Source organism: Gymnoscopelus microlampas (genome assembly GCF_963454915.1).
Source record: "Gymnoscopelus microlampas genome assembly, chromosome: 5".
NCBI lineage: Eukaryota > Metazoa > Chordata > Actinopteri > Myctophiformes > Myctophidae > Gymnoscopelus > Gymnoscopelus microlampas.
The window spans coordinates 31873465-31899888 of NC_139942.1; the positions used below are offsets into that span (position 1 = coordinate 31873465).

The 26424-nt window shown below is 41.6% G+C and overlaps 1 protein-coding gene across 5 annotated transcripts in view; it reads left to right on the forward strand.

The window, feature by feature from the left end:
* The first annotated feature begins 17259 nt into the window (after positions 1–17259).
* Positions 17260–26424, forward strand: part of LOC311045566 (histone-lysine N-methyltransferase 2C-like) — a 91682-nt gene continuing 82517 nt past the window's right edge. For all 5 annotated transcript variants that reach the window (XM_084057486.1, XM_084057489.1, XM_084057488.1 and 2 more), the window contains exons 1-2: positions 17260–18000; positions 23302–23490. In XM_084057486.1, coding sequence (XP_083913612.1) covers positions 23303–23490 — 188 coding nt within the window. In that variant the 5' untranslated portion in view covers positions 17260–18000; position 23302. The remainder of the gene's footprint in view (positions 18001–23301; positions 23491–26424) is intronic.

The window sequence follows — 26424 nt, forward strand, 5'->3', positions numbered from 1 at the left end:
TTACTGAAGCAGTAAAGTGCCAAGTGCCAATTCAATTGCTATATGTCATATACTCATCACGGTTCAATGCAAAAGGTGGGAATGTCCTTATATGGGGTTTAACTGGAGCGGGGGTTTAGGCCAGGAATCACTGTCTCTTCTTGTCTTCGTGCGTATTGCCTGCAATCATAGAAACTAGAACCAGTTCATCTGTTCAGGTATATTTCACATATGAGGTTTAGGACCGTGGGTTTATAAAGGTAACGTTGCATAGAAGGACACTTACTCGCCCGCCAGACTGTACGTCTGGCTTTGAGGGTGTGAAGCGCGCAACGTTATCGCCACTGGACCTCTCCTCCGTTCCTTGGTTCGTCTGTCTGTCCTCCCCGTCTCTGCTGCTACTGCGCCGTCTGCTCACCGTCCGCTGCTGGTGGCTTGGTACGTGCCGCGATCACTGTATTCCCCACCTCTGCTCCGTGGTATGTCTGCTCCTCCTGTGCACAACCGTCCCTTCTGGCTGTCACTTCCACACTGCCCTGTATGCCTGTCTCTCTGCTGTCCAAGTGGCTCGCGCTCACTTTTGAATAAGGTGGGCCACACCCTACTCCGCCCTCATTCGCTCTGCCACCAGCGTGACCTGGGGACATTGGCCGTCCGCTGTCACAAGGCCAATGTCACACAGCCTATAGGGGAGTCCAATGTCAAGTGGCTCGGGGACCGGGGGGAAATACATTGTCAACCATAAAACATGCAGTGCAGAAATATAGTTAAGAGAATGATGTTTTTAAGTGCGTAATACAGGTTTTTCATCATCAATAAAAAATGTTACAATTTGGTTTCACCCCCCTGCTTTGACCCTGTCACACAAACATAACAGTCTCTTTATGTTGGTGCTGTTTAGGGGTGGTGATACGTACTGTACTGTATTTCTGACACAGACTTCTCAACCTACAGTATCTACAGTATACAACTCTAATCAGCTCCGTGGGACTACGGTCATATTGCTGTGTGATGAATATATTCTGTTTGAAGTCATTGCCTTTAGATGGACAAACAACTGGGCATGCAATGACAGGGGAATTACACAAAAGGTATATACAGTACATATACCTGTATCGTATATACTACATACATATATACAGTATACAAAAACACGGAATCACAGTCTTTCTCACGCACGCACGCATTCACGCATGCACACCATTCACAGCGCCAGCATTGGCTTTCAGGGACATGTCTCAGAGTGCTTGCCACTCTATCTCTGTCTGATTGTGCAACAACATCCTGTCGTATTGCCTTTCACCTGCAGTTCCACACAGCTCCTGTTTGCCAATCGTCTGACATCCATACAGTAATTAGAATTGGACCCAACCGTGCCACATGCAGCTTCTCACAATTTACATAGAAATAGAATGCACACCCCGCATCTTGACTACGAGATGGGAAATACAGACTGACAGGCTATCTCCATATGAATTTTGAAATCCTGTGTCCTGTGAACATGTCAGGAGAACCCCTCGAGATCTAATCTTCACGGTTCATTGTTGACTCCTAGACTGGAGGATAGTTTTTTTTAAGACACAGCATGCTAATTGTGATGGAGGTACTGTATGAGCAATGTGCACTATTGTCTCATAATTGCTTTTATGAAACAGTCCAGATTGGAAATGCTCAGGTGCACCACTCCATGCTGTACAAACAAAAGTGTCTTGTTGTGTCAAAGTGTACTGTGCCACTGATGGATATTGCTGATGCTCAATTGCATGCAGCATGGCCATCTGTTCTGAGCCACCGTTGTGGTAACAAGTTGTTTACATGAGCTTTCATTATTTTCCAGTGCAACAAACACTAATCACATGCTGTGTAATATGGCAGTCTGTCTGACACTACATGGGTGTTATTAGGATTTCCAAACAGGTCAGTGCTCTGGCTTTAGCACAAGGATAAATCATGCCATTAGAGGAAATGCTGAGACACACTGACACAAAGACTATACAGTATATCGTCCCAGATTCGTCTAGAAAATAACGTCTGCACAACCTGTCACGATTTATTTTCAAATGTATCGACAAAAAGGAGTGAGGGGAAAGACAGCACATAAAATGCAGAAATTGTTTTTGTGCATTCTCAATGTGTATTACGTTGCACAGCACAAACAGCATTGGAACCTTCTCACTCAAACACACCCAGAGTAAATGGCTGTTATGTATAAGTATACGCACCTCAGTGTGCTATTTGCACACATCTGTGCTATTGTGGATGAGCAATGGTATCTCTGAGATACTCACAGATGTCAAATTGTGGGCTTCCAACTATTAGAGATGGAGGATCTCATCTGTGCTCCTATTAGAGGTGGGTAACGAGAATACAGCCACTCTACTGCAGCTCCATCACACCTTCCTCTCTGGAGGTTCAGCTTCATGCATTACCTTGGCAGCACATTAAGACTTGTGTGCTTATATGTGGTTTGTTTGTAAAGGGAAAAAAAGTGGTCTGAATAGCTCATGTTGGCAGAAGTATTCTGCACTATACGCAAAGGCTTACATGTTTGAGCTCCAAAACAATTACTCATCGTCAAAGCCTTTTTGTCTCTGCATGCTTTGTTGTTTTGACAAAGAGAGAGGGTTCATTCATCACTATGAACAGAGGGAGACTCCCCAAATGTAATTCCATTGTACTTCAGCATATTCAGCCAGCAGCGTTGGATCATCATTTGCTATAGGACAATTGGGATCCATGATTTATGTATTTTGGGGCTTGGGAATTTGACCTGGATGTGTAAATATTTCCCAGGAACAACAAATGTCTGTGCCTTTGAACTGAAATGTTGTAGTACAATTATCTCAAAATATGTTATGTAAGTTAAAATATATTGGCCATAATCACATTAGTCACACTTGTCCCATTTTATTAACTTTTTCAGCTTTTTTGCATATATGCTGGAGCAATGAAGCTTCCTCTCGAATCCTCTGCACCTGTATGATGATCTCCACATGCACTGCTGTTTACTATCATATCCTGTTCTATTGTCGACGTGAAATACGAGATGCTTGTCTCAGCAAGACTTTCACCTTTCTGTCTCTATATTTATGTTTAGATTGATTGCCCACAATCTAAGACCTGGGATCTGTGTGTGATCTGTGTGTGTGTGTGTGTGTGTGTGTGTGTGTGTGTGTGTGTGTGTGTGTGTGTGTGTGTGTGTGTGTGTGTGTGTGTGTGTGTGTGTGTGTGTGTGTGTGTGTGTGTGTGTGTGTGGGGGTGGGTGGGTGGGTGGGTGCGTGCGTGTGTGCGCGCGATTTTTACAATGCACAATTGAGAATTCATTACATGACTGGTTGCTTTACATCTGACCACTTACAGTATGCCTCTGCCATTTCCCTATACGTCTACAGACACCATCACCCTTAAGTTTGTGACGCATGAAAGCTCACCCAAGCCTCATCAAACTTTGAAACGATCCCCGGATGGAGAGCAAATATCATTCTAGCAATTCCCTAATGGGTTTGGATGTCATGACTTATTTAGAAACGTTACATTCAGCCAGACTCCTGAATTTGGGATAGTTTTCACCCATTTCTGTCTGTGTGTATTAACATATGAAGGTATATGTACTCATTCAAGCCCTATCTAACACACTGGCTCAGTGTCACACTGGCTCAGTGTCCAGGTCCCATGGAGCCCAAGGCTCCAGGGGACCTGGCGGCACGCAAGTAAAAACCAACCACGCTCTTTTTTTGGTGTACTGCAAACTGTGACAGTGTTTTCCATCCTGTGTAGGCCTGTGTTCATTTGGATGTCAATGCCTGACATTTCCAACATAAACCAGCTGAGATGTCTCCCCTGATGGTGCCATTGAGGAGCGCTTCATGGAATTTGTTCTAATTACCAGTCACACAGGCAAATTCTTGTTTCATGCGGCTACAGCAGTAGGGGGCTATTGGCACGGACATTGCAACAACGATGTTGTAACGTGTCGGTTGCATAAAAGGGAGTGTAATCACAAATATGTGAATTAAACCCACTTGCAGAATGGGTCCTGTGTGCGCCCCATACATTCAATCTGAAGTCAATACAGTTAACTACTGCCTGGAGACGGAGGAGGTCATTTCGTTCATTCAGACCCTTTATAATTTCTTCTCCAGATCACCGTCAGATACTAACAATGAATCTTTAACCTAATGAAAGTCTCTTTCAGATACTCTGTACATATCATTACATAATCCTATAGGCCATAAAAGTGTCCGCCCAAATAGATTTTTGCTACTATTCCTATTGATTTTGTCCAAAATTCACACAAATCACTACATATCTCTCTGGGGATGTGATAAACATGTGTAATGCAGCTTTTTCTTGATATTCCATCCTATAATTGCCTCCCAAAGTTTGCCGGAGGGTCCCTATTAATATCCTAAAGATATTTCAACTGAAACAAAACATTATCAGAAATTATAAACTAGAAGAGGAAAAACTTGAGAAAATGTAATTACCCTACCTGTTCACTTTTGCTTGTGCCTCTGCTGTAGTTTCCTACAGTTGCTGATGCATTCATGGTTCCCTCTATAGCAGCCACCTGAAGCAGTAAATTAGTCAACTGGAGCTGTCACCTGAATAAACTGTAATCTCTCTCTCTATCTCCCTCTCACTCTCCCTCTCCCTCTCCCTCTCCCTCCCTCTCTCTCTCTCTCCCTCTCTCTCTCTCTCTCTCTCTTTCTCTCCCCCAACTACTTCCTTAGTGTGGTGAAGGGGAAGTGCTTTGAGCACAGATATGCATTACAGTGGCGTGATGTAGATTAAAATGTGATGCTCACGCTCAGTATCAGTTTATCATTGTTTTATTCAAAAAAAGAAATATGTTACCTTTACCAAGTATGTTTGCTTTTTAACTTTATTTAAATTGTATTTACTTGCTCAAGTAGAAACGAAGCAACATAGTCAGCAACATAATAAAAACTGATTGTGCAGATGAGATTGAAAACCCCTATGGGGTTTATAAAGTTAATCTCACCTTAATTCATAAATGCAGTACACATTTGCTTTGTGTTGACTGTTCATGAACAATGAACAACAGTGTTGCATCACTGTAGTCTTATTATTATTATTATTTCCCTTATTATTATTATTATTATTATCATTATTATAATTTGTATCATCATCATCATTGTTCGTTACATTTGCAACATATTTGTCTTTGTGTATATATGTATGTTTGAATATTGACCTGTGTGGACCCCATGGGAAGAGCAGCTGTTACCATTTGTGACAGCTAATGGGGTTCCTAAATAAATGAAACAAAAACTAAACTAAACAGACAGACCAACCAGTAGGAGTTGTTAGTGCAGTGACAAGAACACAATTCCCTGCCGGGTTCCCACCCACAAACACCGCCAACTGTGTTCATCCAAGCGGGAGCATCATTGCAGGGAGTGAGTCCACACTCTCTGTGGTGGATGTTTTTCCTCTACAGTACACCACCTTGATGCCCAAAGAAGAAAATATGAAACTTGAAATGGAGATAGAGTTCCTGCTGTGGTCAGCCATTTTGGACTGATCTGTACAGTAGAAGAGTTTATAGCCTAAACAGTGTAACTGAACTCAGAACATAATTTTCTATTAATGGTGCCACTTTTTTGTTACCAGTAATAGAAGGAGTGTATACTTTATGTGTGATGTTGGTAAGTTTGGAAAGTTTTGGCAGTCTAATTTCTGCTAGTTACTACACTGCCTGTTCACTTCTCATGAATACATGATGAATTGACAGCTGTCTCTTCAAACTCTCTCTCTCTAAGAAAGAAAGAAAGAAAGAAAGAAGGTTTAGAGACCCACAAAACTGGCCTACATTTTCAAAAGGTGGTTTTGATCCCACTGAAAATACTCCATCTGGAACCTTAAATGATTTACCATTAGGGAGAGACAAAGTTAAATAGATGCAGATTGATGAATACATTATCTAAGGCACCCAACCAGAATGATCCTGCAACTGTCAACTTCACAGGGAAATGTTGGGCTAATTAATGTTCTTTGACCCGTAGCCTTACATGAGCTGGCACATAAACAATGCACATAATTGGCGTTAGTTGTAAGGTGTACCAATGAATACTGCTTTTCAACAAATAAAGCAATGTCATCACTTTTTCATCCTTTGTTTCCTTATTTTTTCTTCCTATTGTACAGCAGTGGTTCTCAATGTGACCGCTTCAGTGTTGTTTTACAGAACCATGCATGTCTACTAGCATGTCCACTTTGGTGTTGTTTTACAGAACCATGCATGTCTACTAGCATGTCCACTTCGGTGTTGTTTTACAGAACCATGCATGTCTACTAGCATGTCCACTTTGGTGTTGTTTTACAGAACCATGCATGTCTACTAGCATGTCCACTTCGGTGTTGTTTTACAGAACCGTGCATGTCTACTTCGGTGTTGTTTTACAGAACCATGCATGTCTACTAGCATGTTCGCTCTGTGTTGTTTTACAGAACCATCTCAACTAGCATGTTCGCTTCAGTGTTGTTTTCCAGAACCATGTCTACTAGCATGTGTGGACATGCTAGTGTTGTTTTCAGTGTTCAGTGTTGTTTTACAGAACCATCTCTATACAAGCATGACCGCTTCACTGCATGTTGTGTTACAGAACCATCTCTACTAGCATGTCCGCTTCAGTGTTGTGTTACAGAACCATCTCTATGAGCATGTCCCATTCAGTGTTGCGTTACAGAACCATTTCTATGATCATGACCACTTTAGTGTTTCAATTGTAATGTTTTTCTTTTTTAAAGTGCCAAATCACAACAAGTTGTCTGAAGATATTATCATATAATCTATGATTATAGAGCAAAGACCCAAGGTTTCCCCCCTGAGCAAGCATTTGGCTACATTGGAAAGGAAAGACTCCCATTTAACTTCCCTTTTTAGCCTACAGTAATCTTAAATGTAGAGAGGGACACTCCCTCACAGACCAAAGAGAAGGTCAGTTGAGGATAGTTGAAAGTTAAAGGTTCTGCCTCTCGTTCTTCTCTTAAGATATTCTAGGAACCACAAGTAAACCTACACACTGGGAGCACACAGGTGTTGCAGGCGTATACGGCACAATGACCTCTTTAAGATATGGTGGTGCCTGACCAGTGTTGTGTTACAGAACCACGTCTACGGGCATGTCCGCTTCAGTGTTGTGTTACAGTGGCATTGGAGCATGTGGGTTTTATTGACTTCCTCAGTGATGTAGACGGTTTTATTGTGCAGGGGATGTCAGTTGGCTGACTGCTCTCCGTTCATCAGCCAGGGTCTGATACTTTGTTAAATGGAACTGTGATACTTTACTTAGGACATTCAAGAAGCCCATTACATGTCTGTTTTTATAAACAAACACACACGCGAGCACACACACACACACACACACACACACACACACACACACATTGTGAAACCACGCCACTTTCCCACCCCACCCCCGTACAACTGTACATCTTAAAATAACAAATTGAAACCAAAGCTGTAAGGACAGATGCAGAGTATACAAATGGAAATGGTTGTTCTTTTCAAGATATAGTTATTATTATAAGATGCTGGTACAGCTCTCAGAGGACACTTTGCCAGGCCATCCACGAAACACATTTAGTGTTTAATTTAATTATCATAGGGCTCTACTGAGACCCTCTGGATTTGACTGATAGATAAAGTGCTGTCTTGTGAAACTGTTCCACTAAATGCTGTGCAACGTCATTTCCATATTATCTGTGCTTTTCAGAGAATGGAGAGAAGCAGCATTAGATTGAAACACAGGAAGTGGCTGAATGATTAGCTCACTGGCTCAAGCAGATTCGTCATTTAAACATTTAAGTCACAGGAACCTGTCAGTGACATCCAAATAGCTTTACAAACTGATGGTGGATTAGGTAAAGGATACAGCATAAAGTTGTTGGTATAAACACATCACATCTGAAGAGTTAGTTTTTCTCCTCTAATTTATCAAGAAATTAATATTTTCATCCATGATTTGTGACAGTGTGTCCAGTTAGGAAATGTAATGAGAAAGAATGTGAAAGCCTGGCCACTTACAAACAATACCTGGAGTTTTTCATTGCACTGTAATGAAAACAAGCAACATGACAGCTTGATAACATGAATAAAGTATGGGATGCTTTATTTCAATGCCAGGGGAGGCTTTATTTCAATTATAGTTCTAACCAACTGTCACAGATGTCTCCATACACCATGGGCTTATAACTGGGATTCATATGTTCATGGACAGGAAAAGTCCAGCAGTAAATTGAACATGGCTTGACATTTTGACAAATTGACATTGAAGTATTAAGTGTGATGTTTAATCTCCCAGTCCTGTCCTAACTGGTCTGACAAGCATTACTGCACTGAAACGACAAGCAGTTGTTCTCTCACTATTCATGAGAAACTGTCTGAGTAAGCATGCAGATGTCCATTTAACCAACTATTATATTAGTATATGCATGGGCCAACCCGACCTGCCTGCTTTATGGATTGGTGACGTTTCGCGTTTGTGCCGTTTAGCCAATATAAGTCCCTGATTGGCCAACCCCACATATTTAAAGGATTGGCCAAGCTTCGCTTCCTTTGTGCCGTATCACCAATATAAATGGCAGCTTGTGCAATGAAACAGAAAGTACACAAGCTGTGGTCATAGTGAAGCAAAACCCGATGATGTGGAGCTGACAATGAGTACAACTAGTACAATAGACAACAGGAGTGTTGCACAATGGGTGGGGTGTGTATTTCCGACTTGCATGTTCCCGACTTGCATGGCCCCGTGTTGGCTATGCAAGTCCTGAAACAGTGAAACATACTTTGGTCATACGTATAGAATAATATAACAGGACAGGGACGGGATCTAATAACAACTTGGCTTCTATGTGGATCTTGGATGTCATGTGGCCAGTGTATGTCAGTCATCTATGTCATGACATCAGTATTATGAAGTCAGTCATCTCCATATTTGGGCCAAGTTTCACTTTCAGCCCAATCAAAAAGTAAAACAACGCTCATTGGTCCAGTGGTTTGCGAGATAATGGTATGGAGGACAATGCATCAATAACTGGTGTCTCATGGGCTGCTATCCACTCTCCAATGTTTTTAAGAGAACTTAACCCTGAGAATTAACTTTGTCCATAGCTACAGAGGGCTGAGAAAAACTCCACAAGGCATTATCTGTGTCAGCAATAGGTTGCCTTCCATTATGGCACCATGATGAGTGAACTTTTCTGGGATGCAAACATGTGAGAAATGACTGGACATGACAGGCAGGCACAGAGGCCAGGACCCCAACTGTAACCAGACCACATGGCTTGTGTGTGGCAAAACATAGCCATGTGAAATAAAGACATTTAATATGAGTGTAGTGCTGGTGCAGTATAGCCTAACCTGGATTTTAACTTGACTAACCTGAAGATCTCTTATTATTCTCCTTTCCTCAGGGAAGTATGGGTAAGACACACACACACACACACACGCACACACGCACGCGCGCACGCGCACACACACACACACACACACACACACACACACACACACACACACACACACACACACACACACACACACACACACACACACACACACACACACACACACACACACACACACACACACACACACCTGGGCTCCTTCTAATTGTGAGTCTCCCACACTCATGCATACTGTGCCACAGATGTGCAGTGCTACTGGCATGCTGGAGGGGTAAACCTCACATCTGTAGGACAGACTCCTGGACATCAGAGAGATTTCTGAATGGAGAGGGACACAGAGGACAGAGGGATATAACCTTCATTATAATGAGGCCTCCGGTGTGTGCTGCCAGGGGATTTCAATGCCTCTCAGCTTTTCAAACCATTTCCTGTGAGGCCATCATGTCTCTCCTCAGTGGAAAGTAACGTCAGGTGGAGGAGATTAAGTGGGTGGAAAGGGGTTGGAAAGGGTACTAGTGAAGAGATGACAGTGTTGACTCGAGCATAGCCAAGAGGTAATCGATTACTGTGTCACAAGACCTCACAAGTGCAATCCCAGTTGCACTTATGATGAGTTGGGCGAGGACGGGAGAAAAGATTGTATTCCATGAGCTGACATACAAAAATGTCATGTTTCATATTCAGGCAAGACTTTTGTATCCTGTTACATCAATGAGTGATTTCTCACTCTTGTTCTTATCCACGAGTTAATAAAGAGTTTGCAGTTGCAGCCCAGCTTCTGAATGATTACATTGCCAGTACGTATGACCGTGGGCGCCCACGTTATCCGAAGTCATGTGACATAATGGCTCCGGTTGATGAGCGATAATTGAAATGCAGCCTATTGACCTTCTGTTTATGCCTGTGTCGCACGGTGTGCATGCACATGATTGAATGTTTTTGCTACTCTCTGGTGAAATGATTAGCATTTATTTGTGAAAACATGATGGCTTGTTAATGAGTTCATTGAGGTGTGTTTCCATAGTCAAGTAATTACATGGACAGGAGCAGATAACTAATCAGTCAGTCGTTCACCTGGAACCAGTATCTTTTGCTCTGGAACAGATTATGTGAAAATACTTTTCTGCTATTATTTCTCATCATTATCTTCTCAAGATCGACTTTGCCAACAGGTCTTCTCCTCTTCCTCAAGAGAAGGGCCCACCTGCACTATAACTGGAACCTTACATCACACTTGACTACTGAAGTCTGTTCCAAAAAGTGATAAAATGTCATAGTTAGTCAAGTTGTTAAAGGAGTTTCTCATGTCTCAGTAGTGCTCAAGGGAGGCAGGTAACCCCCTACCCCCCGCCCCATCTCGCAAGAGAGAAGATTTCTTTCTGAATCATTTGTTTTGGGTTTTGTCTGTTCTCTCAGCTCATCCATTGTATTATCCCTCCGTTGCCCATGTGAAGTGAATGTTGAAGATTCCTTAGTTTTGGTTTCAATGATTCTTTCGTTTTGATTCATGACACTCTTAATACCCCCCCCCCCCCTCTCTCAGCTATATTTCCCCTTGATTATAAATAGCTTTTAATTAGCTCCACCGCCATGGGCAACAGAATTGTTCATCAAACAGGGTCTGTGCTCAGAGGCCCTTATTGAAGCATTTGGAAAAGTCAGAGGGATCACAAATCCCCTTGGCCTCAATTTAAAAGGCTTTTTTTGTGTGGAGGGAATTACTTTCTACACATTTTATCAATTCAAACATTATTCTGCCGTGGAATCAATTTTACCCATACTGTGATGGGACTGTGAAAGGGTAACTAATTAACTTGTTAATGGAACTGGCTAACAATTCTACAAAAAGTGGATATTAGTGAAAACTTTAAAGATTCATGACTTGAATTTTTGAAATGAAATAACTCTGATATAATATATCTTAGCTATACTTTATGAAGCAAATCTATATCATATCAGAGTTCTCAACCAGAACATCAGTTTGAAGTTCCATTGTCTGTTTACGTAATGTATCAGTAATTGATTTACTGATTATGTCTTTTGTTTTTCATAATGTATTTGCTGACAAACAAAGATGAGAAGAGAACCAGTGGTTGATGTAAATGGCAACCTGTCCTCGTCCCTCCCAGTGAACTGTTGGGTTCCACAGGGAAGCATTCTGGGGCTGTTACTGTTCTTATACGTTCTCTCTAGGTCGTCCTCAGACAAGCCCTTCATCGTCGCTTCCAGTTAACGACGTGAAATCAGCATGTAAAAGCAATTTGTTCCTGTTTGTGGATGACTCTGCACTCCTGGTCTCGGACAGGGACAAAATGCTGGTAGAAAAAGCCCTCAGCACTGAGCTCAGCAATATCTGCACTTTCTGATAACAAACTGACATTATGTCTGGAAAAATCAGAATCCATACTTTTTGGCTTCACTGACAACCTTGTGCATCCCCAGGCTTTACGGTCAGAGTTGGTGCAATGTAATCAGAAGTAAAGTAAAGTAAAGACAAGGTTATACCGTATTTGGGTCGTATTCTGTATTTTCCGGTGAAAAGATTGCATCAAAACTGATCATGAAGTTTCAACCAAAGGACAACATTTTTGGGCAGGATCTCCTCGTTTATGGTTCATGGTTCACTAACACCCCCATGTCACTAAAAACAAAACTAGACGTCTCAATTATAGGAACCAAATGGACCCTTATGGATCTGTAACTCGGTGTACAAATGGACCCTAGCTGGTTCATTTGGTTCCTATACTATCTATTCCTATACTATCTATCAATAGCTATTGAGATATTTGGCATAAGTATTGAGGTATGACATCGTGCAGCCCCAGAATTTGCAAGTAGAAAGTAAAGTGTTAAAATTGTACCTATCATTTTATGATGCCAATTTACTTTTCGGGCAAGTAGAACATGACCTGTAATTTCCTGATGTGATGGCTATAATCATTAAATATATAAATACTGCTACAGTACAATAAATAGAAGGATTTATGGATTTGACGCTGTGATCGGTAATATCGGTATCGGCGGATACTGATTCCAGTGATCGGTGATCGGTGATCGGCCCCAAAAATTGTAATCGGAGCACTCAAAACAAACTGATAAGACTGCTACTAAAAAATAAATAATAATCAAACAATCGCATATACCCAACCTTTGGGGAAAGGAGGAGTGATAAAAGGTCAGTGAGGGTGATTAACTTGCACTGATAGGTCAACTGCCGTGTCTTCCGTGGGGGTTATATGGTAACTGACCTATCAGTGCAAACTAAGGCTGTTTCTACCATTCTGTTATACTATTCCTCATTTACTCGTGTTTGTAAATCAGGAATACTATGTGCATATCTGTAGTTTCCTTTTCCATAAGGTGGTATATCCTGTTCCAGGTCAGTTTCCCATAGCTTCATTTGATTGGCTCAGCAGCAGATTTGAGCTAGAAACAGATGACACCTTCATAATATGTTCAAATGAAGATGAGAACGGAAAATGGGTATGCCACCCTCTGGAAAAGGGAACTACAGTTACATACAGAGTCTATTCCTGATTTGCTAACATGAGTAAATGAGGAACAGTTACATACTTTAGAATAACATCCGTAACAAAAAGATTTACTAACCTTTAAATCATGATTTGTTATTCACTACTTCAGGGCTCTTGTGTTAGCTTTTCCAGTATGGATGTATAGAAATGTTGGATGTGTTGGTAGCATACTAGTTAGTTTGTGTCTATTTATTAGGCTATTAGGCTAATTATTAAGGCATATAAACCTTATTGACAAGTCATAACATTGACAAGTCATTTATAACTCATTTAACTGCCAGTTTTTGAGCGATCTTTTTGCTATCTATAAGGCATAGTTACAAATCCTTAACCAACTATTAACAAACATTATGTACAGCCACACACCTTAACAGTGAAGCCATGAGCATGCACACATGAGCATGCAACGATACATATGTACATGGGAGTCAAACCCCCAAAAAACACACACACACACACACACACACACACACACACACACACACACACACACACACACACACACACACACACACACACACACACACACACACACACACACACACACACACACAATTCTGCATGGTCTGTATAGACTACTCTGTTTTCCTAGATTATATGATGTTATTTGGGTTTGTCTTAGTTTTTTCAGCTACAGTTGTGTGAGAGAACAGGAACTCCATTAACTCACAAGCTGTATTTTGATATCATGTTCTGTTTAGCCAGCATCAGGTTTCGTGTTTATTCTCTCTTCTATTATGTCGCTAACTATGATCCATCTGGCCACCTGGCAGTAGTCAGTCCCAGTTATTATGACATCAAATGCAACTTGCACTTGTTTGGGGATGAACATTATGCTTAGGCATTGCTATTCTTGCTTCTAAGCATAGGAAATATATCAAATTGAGTTTAAAAGAGTGCTAGAAACATTATCATTTCCATAAATACACAAATAATAATGCATATTTTGTAATTGTAACAGTAAAATAATGTTTTAATCACCCTTAAATGCTATCACAATCAACATATATATTATACTAGTTTTTTTTTCTAAAATGTACACTGCTTTTGTCCTCCTACAAGTAGGTCTAAATTTGAGAATTGTTTAAACTTTAGATGGCTAAGATGAAACCCTACAGTACTCTGGCTCCCATCGAGTGGAGCCTAATTACCACTAACTTATGTTGGAGACCATCCTTCAGAACGCATTGTTCCATTACAGTGGTATTACAATTTTTTCACAATTACTAACACACCTTTAACCAGATAATTAGTTCCAGGGTGGAACTAATTATCCCAATCACATGGTGTCATGTTGGATTGGAATTAAAACATACACTTTTTGAACTCCCATGGCAAAGAATTGTATACTGTTCAAGTATACTGTCAAAAGCTTCACAGAAATAAATGTATCACTTAAAACCTACTTCCTTGTATGACAAATAACAAAAATAGCTATGCTTTGTGAGCCTTTAGATCTGATAATTTTGCTATTTTTGACAATTGTTGAATATTTCTAAACTTTTTTAATTTCCCAAAAGAGGGTGTCAATGTTCATGTGTTCAAAATGAGTCTAAAAAGTGGTTAAAACTTTAAAAAATAAAAAGATTAAAAAAAAAGATTTAACCGCAAAAGCAGTAGGTAGGTAGATAGATAGATCTATTTAAAAAAGGCAGAAGCTTGTTTCCATTGTCGTCCATAATTATAGTCCAGTGAACTTGCTATAGATTATTGTAGTTTTTGCTCAAATAAGTTCTCAATAACGTTGGTCCCGCAATCCTGTAAAAGAGCTATTGTTATATCATTGATGATTATCCAGATAGGATAATATAATATAGTCAGATGGACAGACAATGAAGGAAAAAGGAAGGAAAAAACTACTGTGAATTGGAAATAATCAATGTAGGCTATACTGTAAATAGGCTATACTACTCTTCCAGCTGACTTGGTGTTATACTGCCCTCTGTCTGTAACATTACAAAACCGATTTTTCTCTTGCAATACAATAGTTGTTGAATTTCACAAATAACTCTGACTCACTGTTTGTCTCCATGGATTACAGCCCAAAAGAAGGTGTCAAACTTTACAAGTTGTAGATGCCATTTTTAGATTCCACAAGCAAGTTCCTTAACCCTTGTGTGCTTGTGTTGGACTACTCTGTATGCCTACTCAGAATTAGTATTAAGTACCAAAATAGAATTGTTTGTCTCATTAAACAGTGTTCTTACAAATATTACTGATATTATACTAAATAAATATTGAATTCCTCAAAATACATGGCACTCTCTGTCATCAAAGCTCAGGTAACACATTTCTGAGTTAAAATGTATTCAAGCGCATAAATCATTATAGGAAACAAAATCATTTGGTGAGGCAACAAGAAACAACGTTTCAATATTCAGTTCTAAGGATAAGGGTCTTATATTAATTTGGCTCTCAAACATATTCTTGATACATGACACAGTAGCATCTAGTGTTTAAAGGTAATTAGGGCAATGGTGCTTGTGGTGTAAATGTACACCAGCCCAAAGGTCATATTTTAGAAAGTGACACCTGGACAACAGGTGTCTAACACTTCAGTGATGTCAGGCAACACTACTGAACAAGACACTTGTCTTTACACAATCATAAAACACATTACCAGGGTTGTAAGGTAAGAAGCAAGATGTGGTGGGTTTACACTGGGATCTGGTTACATAAAATAGAATATATATTACATTTCACTAATTGACAAAAGTTAGTATACACAAATTAAATTACAGATACAGAAAAGATGACAGAAAAAAATGGTTATTACTTTACCATTTTCATTGTGGAGATTTCAGAAACAAAAGTTTATCCATTTACGCTACATAGCCTACTATAAAGTGGAATAAACAGCACAATGGTGTTTGAATGCAAAGAAATAGAGGTAGCTAATCAGCCTGTTTGAGTAAATCAAATGAATTGTATTACTGATAATAATTTCAAACAAGTATTTGTTGGTTTGTCCAACACCATAAAACAGCATGATTCTCTAATGAAAGGTTTCTCTCTCTGACTGGGCTACTACTAGGCTGCTGCTACTACTACACTACTACTACTACTACTACTACTACTACTAGCCTACTAGGCCTACTACTAGGCTATACTACTACTACCACTACTACACTCTTTGACTACTACAAGGCTAGTACTAGGTCTACTACTACTGCTGTCTACCACCACCACAAAAAAAGAAACTAATAATAATAATAATAATAATAATAATAATAATAATACTATTGCTATAATAACAATAATATAATTTGGAGATGTCCTTTCCAGAGCTAAATGTAACCGGTTTTTTAAAAAAAATAACTCCTGTACATGTGGGGAAATTTAAATTTCCCCACATGTACAGGTACAATAAAGGGGAAAATGTCTAGGTGCTGTGTCTCCCAGCAGAGGGCGCTCATAGTCCATGGAGAACGGAGAGCTGTGCTCTAGCTTGAGTCTAGCAAAGCTTACCATAGCTGTAAAGGCAGTGCACACAGTGCACAGAATTCGCAAGGAATTGTCTGGCTTCCCGGCGCAAAACGAAATCTAGTGATTGGGGAATAGAGGGCCAAACTGAAGTTAGAAAGAGATGCATAGATTATCTAGCACCTTCCGCCACTCAGTCAGACCTAATGGGGTAGCTGCTAGAACCCGACCCCTGGGGGCTCTCTCAAGTTTAACCCCTGCCTGCACAGTATGTCCGCTGTTGTGTTGGCTACGTAACAGCCCCACCAATATAAAAGCACAGGCCTGCATGATTGTGTGCAGAAAGTGCGCGCGCGCGTGTGTTTGTGCATGGGGGGTGGCTTTGAGCAGCAACTGGGAGCTATTTGATCGTGATTTGCCTAAATACATAATTTGAAACGACATACAAAGATCGTCAGATGATACCGTCACGGCAGTTGTTGAAGTTGATGCAGTTTTAAGCACAAAAACATGCTGGAGGGTCTGCATGCTACCACCACTACAGCCTCACACTGGCTGACAATCCGCTCCAATCCAGTGTCACCAGTCCAGAGCAGCCATGTTTTCCAACTGTCCCTATTCATTATTTTATTTACTAAATGCCCATATCCCTCCGCAGGGTCAGGGAGTATTTTGAAGAAATTGTCTAATAGGGTTATGCACGATTTCCGTTGTTATATTTCCCCGGGTGTTTTCCAAACAACTACCGTCATTCGGACACGTTCGCATTTCTTCAAACCGTAACTCTTGGACGCGTCGTTCGCAAGGCGCTCGGTCGTGTAGTCGGATCTAGATTTTCGGGGGAATCTGTCGAGGGCGGTGCTTCGGTGCCACTTAACGCTAGACATGGCCACCGTCGCGGAGTACACCGAAGCGTCGCCGAAAACTTAGATTTTTGTACAAAATTCACAGACATATTAACGTGTGCGCGCGTGTGCTTACACCGGGCGGGTTTTCAGTGTGCGGTTGCGGGTGTTTTGAGTCGTCGTACGGTGCGTGGCACGCAGGGCAGGCTGGCTGAGAGAGTCTCCAGTCTCGGGGAACTAGGAGGCAGCTTGTCGCAGCTGAAGAAAAGAGAGAGCATCTCATCAAATACAACATTTATACATTCAATGGAGTTGTGATGGTCGCGTCTGCTTGGATTCCCAGTGTTTACTAAACTGTTCTCCGATGTGTCCCCGTGGTTGAACCGTGTCTTTTGGGTGGATATCTGAACGCCGACTGGTTCGGTTCTAGAAGCCGAACTGGTCGAAACTAAACATTTGGTGCGACGACAGCTGTCATTGGAGAAAGGAAAGTGATCCATCATCGAATGCTGCTGGTGCCAATGAAGCTGCTTTCCGTTGGATTCGCCATCAAATGGGCGCAGTCAGGAATAACGTTCTTCTTCCAGCGCCGGATCACGGTTGTTTTCTGCGGGATGCGTTTGTGAGAACTGCGGTGTTCCTTCATTGGAGAGAAGCGAGCTAGCTCGGTTAGCCTGCTAAGCTAGCTGGCTGAGTGATAAAAAGTGTGACGTTTTACTCCCCCCCACCCCCTCCTCCCCAGTATTCTGGACATGAAGAGAATAATTCGCTATTCATAGGGTTGGAAGGTAAGATATAAACCTGGAAGATTATGTTGTTAAGATATGGTATGGAGTTGACACATGAGCCAACATTATTGTGCTACAGTCTTAAATGTTGATGTGGGTGTTGTTGTTTTGTTTTTTGTGTCGCCGCCTTACTGCTTTTCATGACTCAGACTATTGCACGGAATGGAACGGCTCATGTGTTCAATACAAACACTGTAATGACACGAATGCATGTTACATCACATTAACATATCAAAACAAAGGGATCCACTCCACAATGGTTTGGGGAGAATACAAAAATAATGTTAATTGGAGCTCACTTGAAAGTCCACCACCACCACACACTACTTGTGTACAGTCACTTCCACGGAACAGTTCATGCTTCATTTACAGTTCGTCGCCCGACATTAATGACGTGTTTTCAGCACTTGTTTCCAGTTGAAAATATGTCATTTTTGTCTAGCACGGCGAAGTATAACTTATAAATGAGCTGCTGGGTTTCAGCAAATAGCCCGAGCCCTCTCCCTCTACGTGTGTATGTGTGTGGCCCAAATGTTTCTTTTCATTGCCTAGCAGCCAGTTGTTTCCCAGTAGGCTAACAGATAGCACAGTAACATCACCATTGACTGTACCTGTGGAGCATCATTATCGCGGTGGAACATTACAAACACCAACATAAAAACAACAGTAACGTTATACTAATCAGGCGGAGTTGGTCAACGTTTGCTAACCTGTTTGCTATCTGTGCCAGTTTCAAAGTTGTGTGGATGGCTGGCTAACATGAATGTAGACACTCCATTGTTGCGATCTGGCTGCACTAATCATGATATAATACACATCATATTTACTGATCATTGTGTGCAACAGTCGCGTCTCTGGTCGCTGAGCAAGGAATGCCTCAGTTTCTAAACAACGGGTTAGCAAAGACAGCTAACGTTAGCTGATTTAAGAGCACGCAATTGCTTTGTGCTCAAGCTTGAGTTAACAAAAGCTAACGTTAGCATCTCTCCAATGTACCACGTCTGATTGTGTTTGGCCAACAGTTTCCAAATGATGGTTTAAGTGCTATGTTATTAAAGGGACAGTCCTTGTAGGTTGCAATTGAGGTTCAATCGGTTGTCCTATTGCATTTAAATTTAAAGGCCTCACTACTACGTTTAGTTATCCAAAGACCAATGTAAGATATTGTATTGTGCTTGTTGGGATGGTAACCAAATTCATAAACTGATATTGTTTTTTAACGTTTAGGCCTGTTGGCCCATTCAAACGCAGTTGTACCAGAGGTGCACAATTGAGTTCTTTGAAGTTACACCACACCACTGTTTGTGTTTAACCTGTGAAATGGTCAGCTCTTGTTTAACCACTCAAACCCTATTGGTTGACCAGAGTCCCTCAGGGCTCTATACTAGTCACTCACTGTTGACTTTCCTCTTTTCGCTCTACACTAAATATCTTCACTGAAAATAGACAATCTACAAGCTCACAATGCGTTGCGTATTGTGAGCTTGTAGATCTGCTATTTCCTGCAAAGTTTCCCCCACAATACGGATGCTGGGGTAAGTGGTTAACCCATCCATCCTGAAAGCATAAAGTGAGCTTCACAATACAACCACACACACCACCACACACAATGCCATCTGATGAACTGGGCAGAGATAACACTCCTGAGATTGATTCAGAATGCATTGATCAGTGTAAACATGTATGGTTTAGGTCTAAATATAAGCCACATCAACCTCTAATAGTTTTTTGAAACATAGGCAAGCATGTTTTAAATATGTAGTAGGATACCCCAAATGATGCATTCGGTCCATGTACTACAATTCATTTGTGCTGCTAAACAACATTGTGCTGACATATTAAGCAACTTAAAGAGCAATTGAAGTGCTGTCATTCATGTAGAACAATGACATTTTGCTCCACTGGTGATTGTCAAACCAAAACCATTAATGTGAATGTGAGACCTAAGTAAAATTGTGTGATGCGGGCATGTGAGACACTTTCAAAATGCTGTCTGCTAAAAAGTTTTATTCTACTTAATTTCCACCAAAAGTGAGTAAGTGACCTTAAATGGAGGGTGAGGGGTAGCAGGTTTCATGAGAGGAAGGCAAACGGTGTCCTGTGGCTAAAGTGAACAAAGGTGCGCACCATGGACTTGTGTTGGTTTGGGTTACAATTAGGCTTACAGCCTTTGTTGTATGTCATCCCTACACTCTTTTCAATATTTTTTTTCTCCTACACTACATTTTTAACAAAACAGCACTATGTACAGAGAGGGATAACTGAAAGAACATTTGGCCTGATAGAGCTATACTATTAAAGACTGGATACCTCTTAAAATAAATAAGGTTAACTGATAATGATTCCTCTATGTAATGCCATTTTGTAAGCTGGTAACATCAAGTTTTATATTGAGACATAACAGCTTTGAACACCAGCCCAAATTATGAACAACAAACTATAGGTTACGAACGTAATCCTGGTTATTTGAATAATACGAGCGATATGTCTCGCTTATGGGAGAGCCCCCATAAGCCCCCCTGATCACAGAAGCATTTATACTCTTCCAGGCAATTTATTGGCTGGACCTGACGTCGTACTGATCACATGAGCAGGTGGGCTCCACCCCTTTTCACAAAAAGCTCCTGTCTCTGATCTGTACAGGTTATCCAACATAGGTCAGTTCCCTTCTCGGTAAGCGTGCAAGAAGGGCGTTTTGACGAGACATCTCGCTCGTATTATTCAAATAACCAGGGTTACGTTCGTAACCTATAGTTATTTAATCATAATACTCACTCAATGTCTCGCTGAAGGGAGATGTTATAAACTCCCATATTGCAGACTTATCTTGAAGTCCTAATCAGTCAGCCTATGGGGTTAACCCCTACCTGGAACGTGCGGTGCAATCACGTCCAGTCTGTAGAACCTGTAGCGAAGGTCAAAGGTGAAGACCAACTCGCCGCAGCACAGACATCATGGATAGAGATCCCTTTGAAAAAGGGCCCAGGATGCAGACATCCCTCTAGTAGAATGTGCTTGAAGACCCTTACTAGAGTAGGACAATTGTATGGCGTCCACTATCCAGTGAGAGAGCGTCAGCTCAGTCTACTCCTCCTATGGAGGGTAGGCGGTACAACACATTGTCATCCATCTCAGCGCAGTCAAAACTCGTGTAAACTGGGGATGGGAGTTGTGAGGGGTTAATTTCTGCTGGTGCACAGTTCTGCGTAACAGTTGCGGGGCGGGGGGCAGCAGCTTCTTGACCGTCTGGTCAGAGCCAGGCCCTCTGACCCGTCATACACATGCAGGTCTGGGCGTCTGGCCCACTTGGGGCGATGCGATCCCCAGCCTAAACAGGCTGAACAGGTCTGCTGTATTGATCTGGAGATGCGGTCGCGAGCGCGAATTTCACGGGACTGCGCCCGCCTGACTCACCGCCCCTCAACTTCCCTGCGCGTCCCAAATAATCGCCAGCCTCTCATTGAAAGTGAATTACATAGGCGTGTTGGATTTTGGAGAGGTCGAGCCGCCCAGCTCTCTCCTAGGCAACAGGTATAGCCATGGCGCGCCCCGCGGCTTGGATTGCGGTGTTAACGCACACCAGGATTTCATCTGAGATTTGGCGGAGCTCCGCCATTGTCTCCTGTGTCGGAGTGTCCTTTGCCGTCCTGTAGAGCTCCGTGGCGGACCCCAGCAGAAGGGTAACCGTGCTCAGTGCTCTGGCGTTTGGGGCTGCAGCGCTGTAGGCCGCTTTGGTCAAAGAGGAGAAAATGTTGTCGCCCCGAAGGCTGGCTCCCACGTCAGAGAGGAGGCAGCTGCGGGGAGCAATTGGGAGGCTACTCCTCCCTCTATGGAGGGTAGGCGATACAGCCCATTCTCAACCATCTCAGCGCAGTCAAATGTCCCATGCACGCTCGGGGAGGCAGTAGCTTGTTTAGCTCGCCGTCCGTCCCCGTTCTACTCTCGGCCATTATGCCAGGACATTTTGCACATGAGGATGATTCAGCACACCACTGAGCATGCCGAAATACAACACACAATGCATGTGTCGCCGTGAGCAGGGCTCAGACCTGTGCGGGGAGTCCACATTGGATTTCAAGTCCAACGTCCAACGCCACTCTGCCATCACAGCTGTGGGCCCAGAGAATAATAATGTCCCGCTGTTGTGGTTTCAGCATATGTAGCCGCGGGGAGAGAACTTATGCAGTCTACTCGGATATAATGGCTTCAAAACGGCTTTCAGGAAGGCGCGTAATGGTGAAACCTATGATGTCTCACCCCTATAAAATATCTTCAAAACGGCTTTCCGAGAGCCCAAAATGTTGCTGAAATCAAGCTCACGCAGTTCAAAGAGTGAAAGAAACCGTCAGTCTTACCTGCGTACAACGTATTCAAAACAACTTGAAAACGCGGAACGTCGTTAAAAAACAGCTTGAGTTGAGACTAAGAACCGAAATCAAAGATGTACATTATAGTGTCGAACTACAAAGTACGTTTTAGTAAAACTTACAACATTTTTTTTCCCAAAAGCCTTCGGTAGCGTCCAGTGGTCCAAGATGTGTTCTCGTCCTAGTTGGACAGTTAAGCCACACGATAGCTGACGAACTGAGAGTAATGCTCTGATATAATCAACCCGAGGAGGGAACTATGAATAACCTGTTCAGATCAGAGAGAGACGGGAGCTTTTTGTGAAAAGGGGCGGAGCGCACCTGCTCATGTTATCAGTACAACGTCAGGTCCAGCCAATAAATTGCCTGGAAGTGTATAAATGCTCCTGTGATCACGCCAGAGGGCAATCTCCCATAAGCGAGAGACATCGAGTTAGTATTATGATTAAATAACAGCTAGGTTGGGGAGGTTTCTGAGCATAAATGCTCTAAACCTGGGAGCTGCCCAATACAACCACAGTACTGACATCCCCCAATTGTAGGGTTCAGTGCCTTGCTCAAAGGGGGAGGGGTAATTGTGGCCATTCACTTCCCTACCCACTTTTTCTGCTTTTCCGTGGGATTGAACTGGGAACCTTTTTTAGGTCTTTCTAATGTTTTGTGAATATGCCGGCACTGGAATTAAGTGTTGCACACATGCACGCACACACCCGCCTCACTACAATGTGTTTATCCCTGACATATAAGAGTGCACGTAGAAGTGCGAAATAAAGTATTGGGGAAAATATGCTGTTCAAATTCTGCACTCAATTAGAAAAAAGTTGATCAGAGATGAGGCAATATTTGATTGTTCCAACTTCCAGAACTGGTTTCTTTTGGCTGCCATTTGAACAGGGCATGATTGTGTGTGTGTATCTCCTCTCGTCTTGTTCAGAATGTCATCAGAGGATAAGACTGTGGAGCCCTCTGACCATGGACCCTCACCGCCCTCCAGCAGTGCAGGGGGCACGTCCACAGGAAGCCCTGCCCACGCAGACAAGCGACCTCGTGGAAGGCCACGCAAGGATGCTGCCACTGTCCCACCCCAGGCGTCATCCTCATCCACATCCAAAACCAGGAAGAAGTATGTTTACATGTCGTCCATTCGTGCAATAATGCATAAATGATCATGTCAGTTTGTCATGTGAACACACAGGAAATCATTTGATTTAAAGTCTGGTGCTTGGATCTTTGTGATCACATATTGTGATGACCAAAATAAGTTACAGTTTCTGACTCATAGTTCTCCATTTGTTTATATAGTTCTCCATTTTTTTAATAGGAATAGCCAGTCAAAATTAAATAATGTTGCTGAGCAGGGACACTGTGAATAATGTCCTGGACATATTTAAATCTTAATTTTCCCAATTGACTGATAGATATGAAAGTTTAAATAGAAAGTCCAGGTACATTGCAGTGGAGCCCTAGGCATCAGCTATATCTCTATTGCCATGTTTTTGCATGGATATTTGGCTGTGTAAACAATAGACATTATTGTGGTCTTATGTCATCCCCTCCCTCCCATCTTTGTCATCTGTATCTGTAGATATATTAGGCGGTGCCTATATTGTTAACTCCCCTTTCAATGCCACATGTGATTTACACTAATTACATGTCTCCAATGAGCTCTTGGCCATTAAGACAAACACAAAACCAATAGGTTGATAGATACTTCATTAATCCCAGGTGGGAAATGAAGTCTTTTGCAGCTTAATATAAGCAAACTTAATAAAGATACATATGTTAATAAAAATATTAAGAAGAAATAAAATGTTCTAACTTTATATGGCTGAACAATTAATTGAACAATAATACATTTTGCAGTTTCAACTTAACTACTACAATTTCCAAATTAAGTTAATTACCTTAAAGAGAGGGGGCTCCAAGATGGACTTTTAAACAACGTATTCTTAGTACATTTGGTAATATATGGTCCATACAAGTACAATTTTAATTTCATGCTTAAATAAATACTAAAAGTACTATGTTTTTGCATGTTTAGATCACTCGCTAGAAGTCATATACTGTATACTTTACATTACTGCTGACAATTTTCTGTTTTCCTGGCCTTCCAAGAAGCCATTGGTTTCCATTCATTTCAGTATGATAGGCAAACCAACTTTTGGAGACTCCCAGGCATCGCGGTGAACTTTGTCTCCTTTATTTTTGGTCAAAGTTAGGTTATTGTGTTTTAACGCAGTTGAAGACCTGGATTGATTGAAAAGTTGAAAATAGTCTCTGAGGAAACGCTTGTTTTAGAAATAAAATTGGGATGTCCATGATTAATCATGTGATATGTCTATAGCCTGTAGAAGCAGAACATTTAGGGGTTAAGTGCCAAGCTCAGAGACACTTCGACACATTGCCGGGGCATGGGAATCGAACCTGGGACCTCCTGCTTCCCAGATGGGCTCTCTACTTCTTCAGCGCATACACGATTGCAAAGCTGATTCTGCCAATATATAATATTACGAAACCCTTTTCTGCATTTTCTTTTTTTGTTTTTAAATACAAATTTCATCTTCCTGTTGATTTTACAAAAATTGAAGATGTGGATCCGTTGATCCAATTTCTTTTCCCTAATTCAAATAACCAAATGAACAGGAAGTTGACATTTATTAAAAATAAAATGCAGAACCAGGTTTTGTGACTTTATCTAGGCAGAATCAGCTTTGTGTTCATTTACGTGCTAGAGTAGGGAGTGACGACTAGAATTGTGAAATGCAGCTGAACAGAGGATGAATTGGCACAGAAAGAATCCATAGGTTAGCAATTACCGTATGACACAGTGGCGGGTTTGTTGCATTTTCATCACTATTAAGTTTAGAACTTTGTAGCATGTAAATATGCTACAAAATACTCCAATTATATAATTATATTATATTATACATTCTTTCATATTAGCATATTATTGCCCATATATGGATGTATCCTTTTACCTGTCTGTCCCTTTTATGCCTATATTTGGAGATCCCTGATGTTATCAGTATATGCTCATATATGGGCATGCTCCCGTTTGTACCCATATATGGAGCTGACTGGTTTGTTTGCACATGATGCCATGATGACACATTGAGGTTAGACAACACACCCCATATTTGGGCGTAGCTGCATTGGGGACTCCTTATATGGTTATGGCTGAGTTATAGTGACATGAGCATGATGAGGTGGTCCCCCCGCCCACCGGCCAGCCCATCCTCCCATTAGCTATAATAATAATGTGTGTGTGTGTGTGTGTGTGTGTGTGTGTGTGTGTGTGTGTGTGTGTGTGTGTGTGTGTGTGTGTGTGTGTGTGTGTGTGTGTGTGTGTGTGTGTGTGTGTGTGTGTGTGTGTGTGTGTGTGTGTGTATATATGTATATATATATATATATGTGTGTGTGTGTGTGTGTGTGTGTGTGTGTGTGTGTATGTATGTATATATATATATATTTTTTCTTTTTTCCTTTCTTTCTCTTATATAATATCCAGCTGTTTCACTAGTAGACATAATGCACAACTCCACGGCGGGTGTGGCAAACAAGGTAGACCTGCATGGTGAATGAGGTTAACTGCAGTTCTGAGACAACCTTGTGTTCATAGAAACTTAGCAGTCATGATATCCATTGATTACATTTTTCAATCTGATCAAAAGTTGGTGGCTCGGTCAGAGTGAGTCCCTGGTCAGCCGAGCTTGAGAACCCAAATAGCTACCTTTTTGCTGTGGTTGGGGGTTATTCCGGTTATACTCTTAATTAGAAGACTTATTTTACCCAGGGGTGTGTGCTAATAATCATGATTTGGCTAAACAGCCCCATGAATTCAGGTAACACCAGCACAAAACCTTCCCAATCTTTTATTGTACAAAGTGCATGGCTTCTTTGTTATTTCCATAGCAACACATAATGCAGCTTAGAGCTGCTGTGTAATATAATGCCTGCATGGTTCTTAACTCTCTCCCTACTCTGTCTCCTCAATCAGTCTTAATACCCAACTCCCAATGGATCATTTAATCTCTAAGCATCCAGATGATGTGTTAAT